Below are 16593 nucleotides of genomic sequence, written 5' to 3'. Positions count from 1 at the left end.
TAGTGCAGGTAGTCCTCGACTTATGACCACGAGCCCATTTACCAAATTAGTACATGTAGTTCTCGACTTACGACCACAATTGAGCCCATTGCAGTTGCTAAATTAGTACAGATAGTCCTCAATTTACAACAGTTTATTTAGAGACCATTCCAAGTTACAACGGCACTGAAAAATGTGACTTACGACCAGTGGTGAAATTAAAATTTGTTACTACCAGTTCTGTGGGTGTGGCTTGGGGGCGGGGGGTTAATGTGATTGGGTGGGTGTGGCCAACTTTTTTTAAAAAAAAACTTTTAAAAGCATTTTTTCGGCTGAAGAGGTTGTAAAAAAATGCTTTTAAAAGCCTTTGACGATCCCAGCTGAGTTGCCTGATTGGCAGAGGTTTTTTTTTTCTTTTAAAACCATTTTTCTAAAGCATTTTCTAAAAAATGCTTTTAAAAGCCTCTGACGATCCCATCTGAGCTGCGGCATCATCAGAAGCTTTTTTTTTTAACTTTTAAAAGCATTTTTTCGGCTGAAGAGGTTGTAGAAAAAATGCTTTTAAAAATTAAAAATAAGCCTCTGATGATCGCACGGCTCAGCTGGGCATGGGGGGTGGGGTCAGGGATTTTTGCTACCGATTCTCTGAACCACCCGCTGCCATCGCTATTGGATCAGGTGATCCAGTCTGAACCGGAAGCATTTCACCCCTGCTTACGACCATTTTTCAGTTATGTCCTTTACAGCATTCCCATGATAATGGCATCAAAATTCAGGTGCTTGGCAGCTGGTTCATATTTATGACTCTTGCTGTGTCCCAAGGTCATCTGATCATATTTTGCAACTTTCTCACACATAAAGTCAAAGGGGAAGCCAGATACACTTAACAACTGGGCTACTAACTTATCAATTGTAGCGATTCACTTAGCAACTGTGGCAAGAAAGTCCGTAGAATGGAGCAAAAGCTCACTTAACAAATGTTTCACATAACAACAGAAATTTTGGGCTTAACTGCGGTTGTAAGCCGAGGACTACCTGTAACATGATTGTTAAGTGAATCTGGCTTCCCTATTGACTTTGCTTGCCAGAAGGTCGCAATAGGGGATCATGTGTCCCGGGACACTGCCACCGTCATAAATGTGAGTCAGTTGTGAAGCATCCGAATGTGACCATAGGGATACTGCGACAGTCATGTGAAATACGGTCACAAGTCACTTTTTTCAGTGCCGTTGTAACTTCGAACGGTCACTAAACGAACTGTTGTAAGTCGAGGACTATCTGTATTTGCCTTCATTCGTGAGGTGGTTTATACAGGGTAGTTCTCGACTTACAACTGTTCATTTAGTGACTGTTCAAAGTTACAGCGGCACTGAAAAATGTGACTTTTATCATGGTTTGACCCACAGCCGTTGCAGCATCCCTTGGTCATGAGACCAAAATTCGGATGCTTGGCAATCGGTTCATATTTATGACGGTGGCCGTGTTCCCGGGGTCAGGCGATCAGCTTTTGTGACCTTCTGACAAGCAAAGTCAATGGGGAAGCCAGATTCCCTTACCAACAGCATTGCTAACTTAACAACTGCAAGAAAGGTCGTAAAATAGCCACAGCAAGAGCACTTAGGCTTATATACCGCTTCACAGTGCTTTTTACAGCCCTCTCTAAGCCCTTTACAGAGTCAGTTTATCCAGGGGTGGGTTCTAAAATTTTTTACTACCGGTTTTGTGGGCGTGGCTTATTTTGTGGGCGTGGCTTGATGGTCATGTGACAATTCTTTACGATTGAGCAGAGGTACTGGTCTACCAGGCTTTTAACTGCTTGCAGAGCTGTACCAGTCTACTCATTTGTTTTTGGAGGCACCGGTCTACCACCAAACTGCCTTTTACCACTGATCAGCTGTAGGGCGGCCCTTTGAAGCCCCCCCCCCCCCCGCAGGAGTTTAAACAGTTTTTTTTCCTTATAGCTCATCAGCTGGGACTCAGGAGGCATCAATAGATTGGGGGTGGGGCCAAATAAAAGGTAAGAATAACGTGGGGCGGGGGGGGGGCAGAACCGGTTCAGTTACGTCATATCATCACCGCTACCAGCTCTGTGGAACCGGGCCAAACCGGGAGGAACCCACCACTGAGCCTATTGCCCCCCAACAATCTGGGCTCCTCATTTTACCCACCTCAGAAGGATGGAAGGCTGAGTCAACCTTTGAACCTGGTGAGATTCGATCTGCCAAACTGCTGGCAGGCAGTGATCAGCACAAGTAGCCTGCAGTACTGCACTCTAACCACTGCGCCAACGCGGCTCTTAATGTTTCACTTAGCAACATAAATCTTGGGCTCCACTGCGGTTCCAAATCGAGGACTACCTGCATGGTCACATTAAAGGACACACTTGTGGCCTGACAGCGGCCTGTGCGGATTGTAGCTGATTCCGACAGCGAGGAGGCTGGTGTGGTACTGCGCCAGCAGCCTTTGCAGCTGGCACTTGAGTCGGACAGTGAGGAGGCTGGAGAAGATGTGGTGCCAGAGGCAGGGATTCAGCCAGGGCCTTCAGAACCTCCCAAAGCTCCTTTAAGTGAAGAGGATGAAGAGGAGGAGCCTCTTCTCAATGCACGGGCGCGCAGAGCTGCCAAAAGGCAGGAGTGGCTCCTCAGGAGGAGGTCTCCTCGAGAGTAAGGCTTGGGGCTAATTGGCCACTCCCCTAGCCTATTTAAGGAGGAATGCCGCTTGCAACAAGCTGTAGGGAACAACTTTAGTTCGCTCTCCTTCGTTTCTGGATTCTCTGCAAAATTGCTTCTGGGCTTTCTGCCAACTCTAATAAGACTGATTACCTTATTTCAGAATTCTTGTAGGCTGTTAAGACAGTTTATTAACAGCCTTTGGTTGATAAAGACTGAGTTATTTGAGTAAAATAAGCTTTGTATAGAGTTTGTGTGTGTTGCGTTCTTTGGGGTCCGTAGCTGGGGCAGAACACCCCCCCCCCCCATACCTTAAAGGCTATCTCTTCGCAGATGTCAATGCTGTTCAGCCTTTCATGACAGAAGGGGAGACTTGGGGGCGAATAAGAGAAGTTTTTTTTTTTTAACAGGGATGAGGCATTTTAACCGTAAAACCAATTACCTAAAGCAGTGGCGGGCTCTTCTTCAGTGAAGATCTTCATCTCTTCAGAAGGATCCATCTCTGGATTTTCTGTTAAGGAAGAACAGTTCAGACACGATGGCCCACCAAGTCTCCCCCAATTCAGATTATTCCCCCAGTTCAGATTATCCCAAAAGTTTTTACCTCTCCCCATAATCCATTTCTCAAAGAACACTTTACCTCCGGGAAATTCAAAAGCCAGTGCTGAAGGCCGGAGCCTTTTTCCTGAGGTGGAATGCAACATTGTGAAGCTGTCTAGATGTGAGAGAACACTCTCCTCAAAAGCCAAAAATGTGTAACCTTAGGGGAGAGTGCAATAGCACTTAGCAATAAGCACTCAGACTTATATACCACTTCACAGTGCTTTTACAGCCCTCTCTAAGCGGTTTACAGAGTCAGCATATTGGCCCCCAACAATTTGGGTCCTCATTTTACTCACCTCAGAAGGATGGAAGGCTGAGTCAACCTTGCGCCTGGTGGGATTTGAACTGCCAAATTGCAGGCAGCCAGTGGGCAGCGGAAGTAACCTGCAGAACTGCACTTTAACCACTGCGCCACCATGGCTCATGAGTGTTGTATTTTGTTTCTGAATTGTGTCTTTGGGACTGGACAAGCTAGGATAGAGAAGACGGCAGCAGTCCGTCTCAAAAAAGGAGCCTGGATAGCTCAGCAGACTAATGCATTGTAATTTAATTCCAGCTGTCTGCAATTAGTAAGTTCGAATCTTGCCAGGCTCAAGGTTGACTCAGCCTTCCATCCTTTCTAAGGTAGGTAAATTGAGGACCCAGATTGTGGGAGCAATAAGCTGACTTTGTATAAAATATACAAAAGTATGAAGACTATTGCTTAACGCACTGTAAGCCGCCCTGAGTCTCCGGAGAAGGGCGGCATATAATCAAATTTAAAAAAAAAAGGGCATTGGGTTTCATTTAATGCAGATGTGCAGTAATTGAAAATTTAAGAGTGTTTGCTTTATTACTCCATTTTTACAAATGGGGCAGGATTTGTATTGATGTCTGATATACACTGCTTGTCATTTGGCTTTCTTCACCTTCCCTGTGGATTTAACAAGCCAATGAGTAAGATAAGCTCATTTCCCTTCCCTGAATGTGTTCCAATGGAGACCGGACAACTAACTATCTGGATTCCTGCACTGAGAAGGAGGTAGGTCTGGATTCCTAAGCTGCTGTGGTCTAGAGGTGGAGCTCTTGCCTCACAATCAGGAGGTTGTGAGTTCGATCCTAGGTAGAAATAGATGTAGGGGTCTCCTGCTTGGGCAGGGGGTTGGACTAGATGGCCCTGCAAAGGTCCCTTCCAACTCTGTTAATCTGTTAAGAGGATGGCCTCAATGGATTTCTACATCCTCTCTCTCTCTCACTGGGTCAGGATAAGTTCACTTCTCAACTGGAGCGGGTAGGAACATGAGTCCTGGTTGCCCTTAAAATAATTGTCTGCTTTTTAATTTGAAATTCTTGGTTTTCTTTGGTTTCTCCTAAGCTGCCCGGAGTTACAACACTTTTTGAGTTGGGCAGCCACACACATTTATTAAATAAGTTTTAGAAAAATAATAATTACAGTGGTTTGGTGAGGTGGTAAAGGCCTTGAAACTAAGAGATGGCGACTTATAATCCTGCCTTAGCCATGAAAGTCCGCTGGGTGACTGGGCTAGTCCCTTTCTCTCAGGGCAACCCACCTCACACTGTTGTTGTTATGGGGAAAATAAGAGGAGGAAGGAATATTAGGTTATGTTTGCTGCCTTGAGTTACCTACAAAGTAATAAAGGTGGGATAAAAATTTAATTAATAAATAAATACCTCTCCCTATCTACCTTGGACTGCAAGACGATCAAACCGGTCAGTCCTAGAGGAGATCAACCCTGACTGCTCTTTAGAGGGCCAGATCCTGAAAATGAAACTCAAATACTTTGGCCACCTAATGAGAAGGAAGGTCTCACTGGAGAAGAGCCTAATGCTGGGAAAGATTGAGGGCAAAAGAAGAAGGGGACGGCAGAGAACAAGGTGGCTGGATGGAGTCACTGAAGCAATAGGCGTGAGCTTCAATGGACTCCAGAGGATGGTAAAAGACAGGAAGGCCTGGAGGAACGTTGTCCATGGGGTCGCGATGGGTCGGACACGACTTCGCAACTAACAACAACAACATCTACCTTCCCCAACAGACAAAAGAGGGAACCTGCGTTCACCTTTGCTCCCGTACAGCTCTCACCTGCATGTGCCTTTTCGTGCCTGCGCAGCTGAGAACGTCGGATGAACCTTTTCTCGCACTGGGAACAGGCGTAGGGTTTCTCCCCCGTGTGAGTCCTCTGGTGGGTGAGGAGCGACATTTTCAGCTTGAAGGTTTTCCCGCAGTCGGGGCAGGAGAAGGGGTTCTCTTTGCTGTGGGTGGCTTTGTGAGCCTCCAAAGAGGCTTTCTGAATGAAACTCTTCCCGCACTCAGGGCAAGCAAAGGGCTTTTCCCCCGTGTGGATTCGCTGGTGCCGGGCCAGGTTGCTTTTATTGTGAAAACTTTTCCCGCACTCTGTACACAGGGAGGGCTTCTCGCCCGTGTGGACTCGCTGGTGTGTGTTGAGGGACGACTGCTGACTGAAGCTTTTCCCGCACTCTGGGCACTGATAGGGCTTCTCTCCCGTGTGGGTCCTCTGGTGCATAATGAGATGACACCTTGAGTGGAAACTTTTCCCACATTCCAGGCACGGGTGGCATCTCTCTTTCGCCGGGGCCTTGCTGTCTGCAGCGGAGGGATCCCCACCGTTGACGCTTTTCTTGGTGGACTCGTGCAGCATTTCCCCTCGATGCATTCTCAAATGCAGAAGGAAACCTCTTTTCCGCTTGAACTTCTTCCCGCAGTCAGAACAGATGAAGGGTTTTTCCTTGCTGTGGGTGGGTTCGTGTTCGATAAGGCACACTTTCTGTATGAAGCCTTTCCCACAGATGGGGCAGCTGTAGGGTTTCTCTCCCGTGTGGATCTTGGTGTGCCTCATCAGATTGCCTTTATTGGAGAACCTTCTTCCACAGACGTTGCACAAATATCGCCTCTCGCCTGTATGGACCGTCTTGTGTTTACTGAGAGCCTGCTTCTTAATGAAGCTTTTCCCACATTCGGAGCACTTGTAAGGCCTCTCTCCCGTGTGGATCCTCTTGTGAACAATGAGGGACACGCGGCTCATGAAGCTTTTCCCACAGTCGGTACATTTAAAGGGTTTGTCTCCCATGTGGGCCCTCTCGTGCAAGATGAAACTCCGTCTCCAGCGGAAACTTTTGCCACAAATCGAGCACTGATAGATCCTCTCTCCAACCATCCGTGTTCTCTCGTGCGTGTTCCTCTTGTGCTTGGTCAGATTGTTTCTGTAACGGAAGCTTTCGCCACACTCCGAGCACTGAAAGGGCATCTCCCCTGTGTGAACCCTCTCGTGCAGAATAAGGCGGTGTTTCCAGAAGAAGCTTTTGTCACAGTGCGAACATTTGTGGGGCTTCTCTCCTTTGTGGCTTTTCTCGTGACCCGTCAAAGCACATTTGGTTTTGAAACTCTTGCCGCACTCGGGACACAGATAGGATTTCTGTCCGCCGTGTGTGTTTTTGTGGACCACCAGGGCAGCTTTGCCGTTGTAGCGTTTGCCACACTCGGAGCATTCATAAGGCCTCTCATCGGTGTGCATGCGCTCGTGTTCAATGAGGGAATATTTAAAGATGAAGGTTTTGTCACAGTGTGAACAGGCATGCGGTCGGTCCCGGGTGTGAGCTCTCACTCTGTGCGCATTAAGGTATTTTTCAAGGGTGAAGCTCTGGTCACAGTCCGAACATTTGTACAGTTTTTCCGCCGTGTGGATCCTCTTGTGTATCCGAAGTAAAGACTTCTGATTGAAGGTTTTCTCGCACACGGGGCACGAGTACGTCTCGCCAGCGTGAATCTTCTGATGAACCGCCAGAGATGTTTTCCAGGGGTAGCTCTTCCCACACTCCGAACATTCGTAGGGTTTCTCTCCAGTGTGGGTCCTCTGGTGCGTAATGAGAGACGATTCCTGCCCAAAGGCCTTGCCGCAATCCGAACACTGATAAGGCTTGTCTCCTGTGTGGGATCTCTCGTGTGCAAGAAGACAAGCTTTCTTGTTGAACCTCTTCTCGCACATGGAGCATCCATATCGCCTGTCCCCCGGATGTGATCTTCGGTGTTCAAGGAGCAATGATTTATTGGTGAAACTTTCCTCACACTTGGAGCAACTATAGGGCTTCTCGCTCGCCGGAGACTCCCCTTCTACTGTACAACTCTCTTCCACCACTTCGAAGGAAATCCTCCCGGGATCCACTTCCACTGCTTCTTCCAGTTGGAACTCTTGCTCATCCTTCTCCTGTTCTTGCTTGTCATCTGCGGAATTAAACAAGCGATTATCATTAGAGCTGGATGGACACAACTGCTGATAAAAGAAACAAATTAAAAATAAATGAAATCTTTTGACAAAGCACTCCAAAACCCTATCTGCAAGTCAGGAATTTACTGGAAGGAAGAAAAAAAAAAAAGATGGATGCCAATAAAATTTCCATCCAGCAAAGGAACAGAGCAGTGATGGCTAACCTTTTCCGGACTGAATATCCAAGGCATGGGCCCAAACCCCCATGCACCCCGCCCCCCATGCATGCAAGCACCCCTATGCATGTGCGCATGCCCCCTGCACATGCCCCACCTTGCATGCATGCGTGGCAAAGACCCAACCAGCTGGCTGATAGGAGGCGCGCACACATGAGCGGCGAAGCTGAACTGGGGCGACAGCTCACATGCCCACAGAGAGGGTGCTGCGTGCCATCTGTGGCATGCGTGCCATAGGTTCACCATCACAGAAATAGAGGAAGGCCTTCGGAGGCCTAGCTCAGGCTCAAGCCTGCCTGCCCCAAATCCTCCCCCATCTCCTGGGTACCTCAAGAATGGGAAAGTGAGGGGCACATGACATAGACTTTGTAACTTGTTAACTAACATACTTACTTTGTATTTTAATTTTATTTTCTCTCTGTTCAGGTTTGTTAGTTTTTAACATTCCTAAATTGATAAACAAGCTGGAGACTAGCTACAGATAAGAAAAAATTTGTTAGTAAAATTTGGTTTATCTGGTTTATCTCTTTTGTGAAGTCCAAACCACCTTTTTCTTTACAATTAACGCCTCTTCTGACGTCAGACCCCATTTTAATGAACAAGTGATATTATGGGATGCAAATATGTAACCCGTTTGATTACATGTAGCAGATTTTCTATGCAAAGGGAAGATTACTTTTATCCAGTCCAACCAACTTTTCCTCTTTCATTTTTCTTTGTTATGTTAGCAATAAAAGGGGATGTAAGCTAACAATCCGGGTTCCCTCTTTTAATGAGAGGCATCCCTTTTGTCTAAATATTATATTTAGACAAAATATAATAATATGATAAATAATAATAATAATAATAATAATAATAATAATAATAATAATGATGATAATCTTCCTGTCTCGGTCTGTCACATTGGAAAATATATATGTGGAGGCACGAGCCTGAAACCACCATATTTGGCCTGGGGTAGGGAGGAAGGTCCAGGCCTGTGCTAAGTCTCCCCAAACTTCGGCCTGTTCCCAAGCCAGCTACTCAGCCATGCAAGGTAGTCCAAATTCGGTCAGTGGAAGCAACTGGTACACTGTAGGCCGAGGCCTACTTCCCAGCCAGACACCCAAAGGCCTCCCAAGGCCTACCCCTGTCCCTTGGGACTCCCCAGGCCTCGGCCAGCTCCCAAGCCAGCCATACAAGCGAGCCTAAAGCCAGTCAGCAGAAGCAACTGGCAGTGGGGGCAGTTACGGGCTGTAGGCCGAGGCCTACTTCCCATCCAGCCAGCCAGGGACTCCACAAACAGCCTCCTTATAAAACAGAGGCCCCCACAGCCTGCTAAGAAGTTCTCCTTGCAGAACAGCATGAGGTTGCCTTGAGGCAGGCGGCCTCTGTAAAAAACCTCAGCCTCAGCGGATGCAAATGGATAATTTGGATGCCGCTGGGCCCTCAAAGCTAAGTGGGGAGCAGGCCGAATCCTGCAAATCCCTTGAGGGGCTGACTGGGAAGTAGGCCTCGGCCTACAGCGTGGAATGGCCTCCACCATGTGCCAGCGCCTTCAGCTGACCCAGCTTCAGGATCTCTTGCATGGCTAAGAGGCCAACTTGAGATCGGGCTGAGGCCTGCAGAGCCTGGCGGGATGGGTGGGGGGGCAATGCGGCCTCCTGCCTAAAGGGCAAACAATGGCAGGGTCAGAACTTTGAAACCGTCGCCTCAAATTTTAGAGTTTGTTATTAACATCTTAAAAGGTTCTATTAATACTTTTAACCCAGCAGTCTGGGCTTCTTCTCTATCTATAGGAAAGCATGTGGTTGCTCGCACATCAAAACAAATGATCTTGACCATGCTCGTTTATGGTAAAGGTAAAGGTTCCCCTCGCACATATGTGCTAGTCGTCCCGACTCTTGGAGGCGGCGGTGCTCATCTCTGTTTCAAAGCCGAAGAGCCAGCGCTGTCCAAAGACGTCTCCGTGGTCATGTGGACAGCATGACTCAATGCCAAAGGCGCACGGAACGCTGTTACCTTCCCACCAAAGGTGGTCCCTATTTTTCTACTTGCATTTTTTACATGCTTTCGAACTGCTAGGTTGGCAGAAGCTGGGAGAAGTAACGGGAGCTCATTCCGTTACGTGGCACTAGGGATTCGAACCGCTGAACTGCCAACCTTTTGATTGACAAGCTCAGCGTTTTGGCCACTGAGCCACCCTGTCCCTTAAGGTTGATTAGCCAAGGTCATTTGTTTTGTTATGTGAGCAACATTCTGAAAGTTCTTCAATACACTTGCAACTTTCAAGGAAGATACTAGCCTAGCAGGGAAAAAGTAATGTAACCAGAGGTGGGTTTCAGCAGGTTCTGACCAGTTCTGGAGAACCAATAGTGGAAATTTTGAGTAGCTTGGAGAACCGGTAGTAAAAATTCTGACTGGGCCCGCTCCCATCTATTCTCTGCCTCCCAAATCCCAGCTGATCAGGAGGAAATGGGGATTTTGCAGTAACCTTCCCCTGGATTGGGGATGGAATGGAGATTTTACAGTATCCTTCCCCTGCCACGCTCACCAAACCATGCCATGCCCACCAAGCCACACCCACAGAACCGGTAGTAAAAATTTTTGAAACCCACCACTGAATGTAACCCATAAATTTTGTCAATGGTGACATGTTATCTAGAATCAATGTTTTCTACTGTTCAATTGTTACGTGCAATCAATGTATGTTATGGTTTGTTCATTTATTTATTGATGTATCACAGATTATATATTATTTGTTTCTGTACCCTGTAAAAAGACTTAAACCCTTTTTGCTTTGCCTGTTTTACCTGGTGATTCGTATTTTCAGGAGGCAAAGAAGCTCTTTTGGAAACATAATGGTGTCTTCTCTCCCAAATTCAGGCACTAAATATTCAGCACCTTTGGAGTGCCTCAGTTTTGAGGCAACAAAACCAAGTCATAAGTACCTTTTTTTTGGGAGGGGAGGGGGGTGTCAGTCATAACTTCAAATGATTGTTAAGTGACTGGTTTTAAGTTGAAGACTACCTATATTCACCATCAAGTCTTATTAAAATGGCAGGATGAAAATAAAGTTTTGTGTCTATGCCTCTATCTCAGAAATATCCTCTCTTTGTCTCTCTCTGCATGTGTCTGTTATGTGTAAATAAATATAAATAAAAAAGTGATACTCATTTTAATTCAATTTGGAAATTATTTATGGATTGTAATTTTTGTGCACAGCCTCCTGCCACACGGGAAGTTTGAATTTCTTCCAACAGAAGGCTTTAAAACACCAGAGTTTGTCTGACTGGCCCTAAAATTGAGAATGGGCTGATTCACAGTAGTTAGAAATAGTATTATGTTGCAGCTTTTGTCTGCCTCTGATTCAATTGTAATAGTCATTTTTAATATGCTTCAACTGTTGCACGATTATCTTTGCTCTACTATGATTTGTAAGAATATTTGCGGGCTTTTCCTTTATTCATTAAATATCCTGTAAATTTTTAACGTCATTTTTTTAATACTTGGTAAACCTGTATTGCATGTTCCCTTATTCTCTTTCTTTTCTTACTCTAAGTATCTTGAGAAATGCCGTCCTAAAATTTATTCACTTAATCCAAACAAACAAATGAATTGTATATGCTCAAAATTGGAAAAATGGAAATATACCCTCTGAGGAAATGGCAATAAAGAAAATATTAGAATGCGCTGAGATGGATAGGTTGACAATGGCAATCAAAAACAAAGAAACAGAATATTATTTAACTTGGGATATATGGTATAATTGGCTTGAGAGTAGGTGCAAAGATTAGAAAATTAACAATGAAGGACGATTAATGAAATATAAATTAGAATTAAGTATAAATACAAAGAAAGATGAAGAATACTTATTATATATAATATTAGATCACAGTAATATGTTACAAAAAATGTAAAAAAATATTTAGAATGATAAATATATAATGTAAATACAATATAAATGTAAAAAAAAAAACAACTGTGGATACAAGCCGATATAGAGACATTGCAAAGTGGAAAGTGTACTGTAAAACGAAGAAAACTGTATAATAAAAACATTTTAAAAAATAAAAAATAAAATTTATTCATTTAATCCAAACAAACAAATAACCAAACAAGGACACCCCCCCCTTCCCATGGCCACAACTCCCTTTTGTCCGCTACCTGTCAGGTCCTCCTGGGTGGCTTCATTGCCTTCTGGATTCTCAGGATTTTCTTGCTCCTCCCCACCATCGCCTCCGATCCTGTGAGGGCCGGCCTGATCCTGGCTCTCCGACACGGCTCCATCTAGGCTCATCCAAAGACAAGAAGAAAAGCAGGGCCTTCAGTCAAGAACATTTTTCAGCTTCAACTTACAACCGCCGTGACTTAGAAAAGAAACTCTGTGATCCGTTATACAGTTGTTAAGTCGGGGACTACCACCTGTGCCAAAATGGAGGCATACGACATTCTCACCCTGCATGATTCCATCCTCCTCCTTGGTGATCTTCCTGCACCCCAATCTACGTTTTGCCTGTGAAGGGGTCCTCTTTGTTTTGGAGACATCGGCTGCCCTCTTCTGAAACACAAAAGGGAGCAGGGAAAAACCTGTTAGCAGGATTAACTGCACAGTTCTGACCTAGGCTGATCCCGACAAAACCCCTTGTATTAAATAAACAGTGAATTCCTCTCATTCACCTTCAGCAAAATCTTTCAAGGGAGAATTTACAATCACAGACCTTATCTGGCTTGGAGAGCTGCCAGGCCGATATCTTCAAAACTTGGCAAGGAGCCTCAGACAGTCATGAACCAATTAAGCGAACTAATTGTCTCCTGCAAACTCCACTCCCCTTTCGCTCCTCTTTTATTCCCTCTGGGAAGGGCCATTCATCGTCCACCTGTGGCTTTGCTCCCAAGTCTACCCTTATTCTTTAGCTGTTCCCTTCATCTGGCAACTCTATGCATGCACACACTGGGAACAGGCTGCAGCTGTTCATCTGCCTCACTGATGTTTGACTCTGAAGGTAGCTGATAACTGGCATTTGGCCCTGGCCCCCTCTCTGCCTCCGACGCAGAGCCCTCATCAGAGCCTTCCCCAGACTCCAGGACTGGCCCATGTTTCTCCCCAACCTCCTCACTATCCGAATCTGCTGCCAGCTCTGCTGGGAGGCCACAACAAGCACTCAAATAACCACAGGGATTCCCTTAACAAATGTGGCAAGAAAGGTCATACAACGGGGCAAAATGCGCTTAACCGCTGTCTTGCTTAGCAACAGAAATGTTGGGCTCAATTGTGGTCGTAAGTCAAGGACTACCTGTATATAGAACAGTTGCCATATTTGCATGCCTTTTCATGAGGCACCACAGCAAGGATGTTACGGGGCCCATTTAATGTGCGTCTGCTTTGTGAAGACGGGCCTGGTGGCTCAGCAGACTGATAGCATTGTGATTAACACCAGCTGTCTGCAATTACTGTAAGTTCGAATCTCACCAGGCTCAAAGTTGACTCAGCCTTCCATCCTTTCTAAGGTAGGTAAATTGAGGACCCAGTTTGTGGGGGAAATAAGCTGACTTTGTATAAATATACAAAAGTATAAAGGCTATTGCTTAACGCATTGTAAGCCACCCTGAGTCTCTGGAGAAGGGCGGCATATAAATCAAATTTAAAAAAAAAAAAAAAAGTTGTGAGTTGATGCCTCGGTTTTCATTATTTTAATTATTTGGCTATGGACTCCTAACTGTTTTCATGTTAATTTTCCTGTAAGCTGGTTATGAGCTACCCAGAGTTGTGTCTTTAATGTTGGCAGCCATATACAGTTCAGTGGTGGGTTCCTCCCAGTTTGGCAGAGCCAGTAGCGGTGACGATATGACGTCACCGAACCGGTTCTCCCCCCCGCCCTCCCACCCCCCCCACGTTATTCTTACCTTTTATTTGGTCCCACCCCCAATCTATTGCTGCCTCCTGAGTCCCAGCTGATGACTAGAGGGAAAAAAACTGTTTAAACTCTTGCCAGCTGATCAATGTTAAAAGCAAACAAATGAGTCGGGTCGTAAGTGCAAGGACTGGTCGTAAGTGCGAGGACCTTCCAGAAATGACTCTGACCAGCTAGCCACGCCCACCTAGTCACATGACCTCCAAGCCACACCCACAAAATAAGCCACACCCACGGAACCGGTAGTAAAAAAATTTAGAACCCATCCCTGATACAGTTTCTAGAGAATAAAATACACCTTGGCTTGATGGATCAATCAGAAAATGCATCTCTCCAAATTATAAGTTCACCCTCTAAATTCAGAAAACTGGAATCCGAAAACGAATGACAGTTTTATGGCTTTATCATCTGTATTTGCCAAATATTTCCAGAATGAAAGTTAGGCTATCTCCTATATCCAGTGTGCCCACCTCTTCCTTTTGCTGGCTCTTTATGAACTCCTCAGCCAGGCTTACGGCCTGGTCGCAATTGGAAGGCTCCCGTTCCTTGACATACTCCTGCACCTTCTGGGGCAGGATGGCTTGGAACTGCTCCAGGATTACCAATTCCAGCATCTGCAACTTGGTATGTTTTCCAGGCTTCAGCCACTGATGGCAGAGATCCCACAGCCGGCAGCAAGCATGGCGGGGCCCTTCCATCTCTTGGTAGCAGAAGTCTCGGAAATGCTGGCGATGGACCTCGGAGTCGACCAGTGGCTCCTCGGAAGCGTTTTGTCTCGTCTCATCCATGAGCTCCCTTCTGTTCCGAGCCTGGCGGAGGCGAAGGCTCTTCCTTCCTTGGGGTTCTGCGGGGGCTTGGTCTCCTGGCGAAGCCACCCGGATCTCCAGGGCAGAAGCAACTGAAGTGGACAAATGATATTGAAGTCTTTTAGTTCGACCGACCTCTGCTCCGTTTCTCTTCCAGGCTAACAGCAACCAGTTTGCAGAGGTCCCTTGCATATGTGAATTGTGCCCTTTCCTTGACGGGGAGGCCCTTCTGAAAGTAATTCATACCCTAGTTGCCTCATGATGGGACTACTGCAATGCACTCTACATGGGGCTGCCCTTGAAGACTGTCTAGAACAGGGGTCTGCAACTTTAAACACTCAAAGAGCCATGTGGACCCGTTTCCCACAGAAAAGAAAACACCGGGAGCCACAAAACCCTTCCCCGTGCCTGACTATTTCTTGAGCGGCCACAAAACTATATGTAGTTGAATTAAGCGTTCTGTTTTCTTCTGAAACTTTTCTTTTCTTGGATTTATCTATGGTTGGCCTATCGGGGGTTGAAAAGCTCAGTAAAATGTGTGCCAGTGAGTGTCGCACATTGGCGGTTGTGATACGTATTTTGAGTGACAGGGAGCCACAGCAGATGGGTGAAAGAGCCACATGCGGCTCCAGAGCCGCAGGTTGCTGACTCCTGATCTAGAAGCTACAGCGGGTTCAAACTGCTGCGACATAGGAAGTAATTGGTGCTTCTCATTATGCCCGTGCATCATTACTGCTCCCTCAGCTGCGCCACTTACTGAACAGGCTCTGGGTGCAATTCAAGGTGCAGTGATCACCTATAAAGCACACCATGACAGAGCAGTGGGGTTGGACTAGAAGACCTCTAAGGTCCCTTCCAATTCTGTCATTGTATTCTATTTTCTATTTTCTTCTATTCTCTTCTACTTTTCTTAAGGGACTGCTTGTCTCTGATGATTTCTGCTTGTCCAGGATGTTTGGAAAGAGCGGGTTTACTGCAGCTGCATCAACTCAGAAGACGAGGTGAGTTTTAGTACTTTGGGGGAGATTAGGGTTAGGATCCTAGAAATCTGCTTAAGCAGGCTGTACTGCACATCAATATTGCTAAACCTGTAAAATAGTTTACTAAAAATGGCTATCTCGTATGAGCTGAGGCACATCAAAAGCGTTGGAATGCTTCTCTGCACTAAAATGTAAAATAATTCTTTTCTCTGAATGAAGAAAAGCAGCATGTCAGAATGTCTATGGAGATTCTCAGTCATCCAGGTCACAGTTGTCCCAAAGGCAGGGGTGAAATGCTCCCGGTTCGGACCGGATCGCCTGATCCAGTAGCGATGGAGGCAGGTGGTTCGGAGAACCAGTAGCAAAAATCCCTGCCCCACCCCACCCATGCCCAGCTGAGCCGCACAATCATCAGAGGCTTTTTTTTTTTACTTTTAAAAGCATTTTTTCTACAACCTCTTTGGCTGAAAAAATGCTTTTAAAAGTAAAAAAAAAAAAGCCTCTGATGATCGCGCGGCTCAGCTTGGATCGTCAGAGGCTTTTAAAAGAAAAAAACCCTTTTTTTCTTTTAAATGCCTCTGACGATCCAAGCTGAGCCGCGCGATCAGCAGAGGCATTTAAAAGAAAAAAGGTTTTTTCTTTTAAATGCCTCTGACGATCCAAGCTGAGTTGCCTGATCAGCAGAGGCATTTAAAAGAAAAAAAGTCTCTGCCGATCAGGCAACTCAGCTGGGATCGTCAGAGCCTTTTGAAAGCATTTTTTTACAACCTCTTCGCTGAAGCGGTTGTAGAAAAAATGGTTTTAAAAGTTTTTTTTAAAAAAATTGGCCAGTCACATTACCCCCACCCCCACCAAGCCACGCCCACAGAACCGGTAGTAACAAATTTTAGATTTCACCACTGCCCAAAGGTGCTTTTTCAAGAGGCAACTGGACTTTCTGGGTTTTTTTTCTTTTTCTTTTGAAGACATTTCGCTTCTCATCCAAGAAGTTTCTTCAGCTCTGAATGGATGGTGGGGAAGGGAAGGATTTACATTCCTTGCAGACAACTCGTCATAAATCCTTCCCTTCCCCACCATCCAGTCAGAACTGAAGAAGCTTCTTGATATGAGAAGCGAAATGCCTTCAAAAGAAAAACCAGAAAGTCCAGTTGCCTCTTGAAAAAAAAAAGCACCTTTGGGACTAACATGTCAGAATTCAGAGGGAAG

The 16593-nt window shown here is 45.8% G+C and overlaps 1 protein-coding gene across 1 annotated transcript in view; it reads right to left on the bottom strand.

The window, feature by feature from the left end:
* The window catches only part of LOC139311828 (zinc finger protein 585A-like), a 34598-nt gene that overhangs the window by 9265 nt on the left and 8740 nt on the right, over positions 1-16593 (bottom strand). Inside the window, exons 5-9 of the mRNA XM_070936350.1 lie at positions 14072-14499; positions 12145-12247; positions 11854-11976; positions 5332-7488; positions 3091-3159 (exon numbers count right to left, since the gene is read on the bottom strand). Of these exons, the coding sequence (XP_070792451.1) occupies positions 3091-3159; positions 5332-7488; positions 11854-11976; positions 12145-12247; positions 14072-14499 (2880 nt within the window). The remainder of the gene's footprint in view (positions 1-3090; positions 3160-5331; positions 7489-11853; positions 11977-12144; positions 12248-14071; positions 14500-16593) is intronic.

This window comes from Pituophis catenifer, unplaced genomic scaffold (assembly GCF_029215685.1).
Source record: "Pituophis catenifer annectens isolate HBS135680 unplaced genomic scaffold, rPitCat1.0.hap2 SCAF_2, whole genome shotgun sequence".
Taxonomy (NCBI): domain Eukaryota; kingdom Metazoa; phylum Chordata; class Lepidosauria; order Squamata; family Colubridae; genus Pituophis; species Pituophis catenifer.
This window is presented reverse-complemented; position numbering and strand designations above follow the sequence as displayed.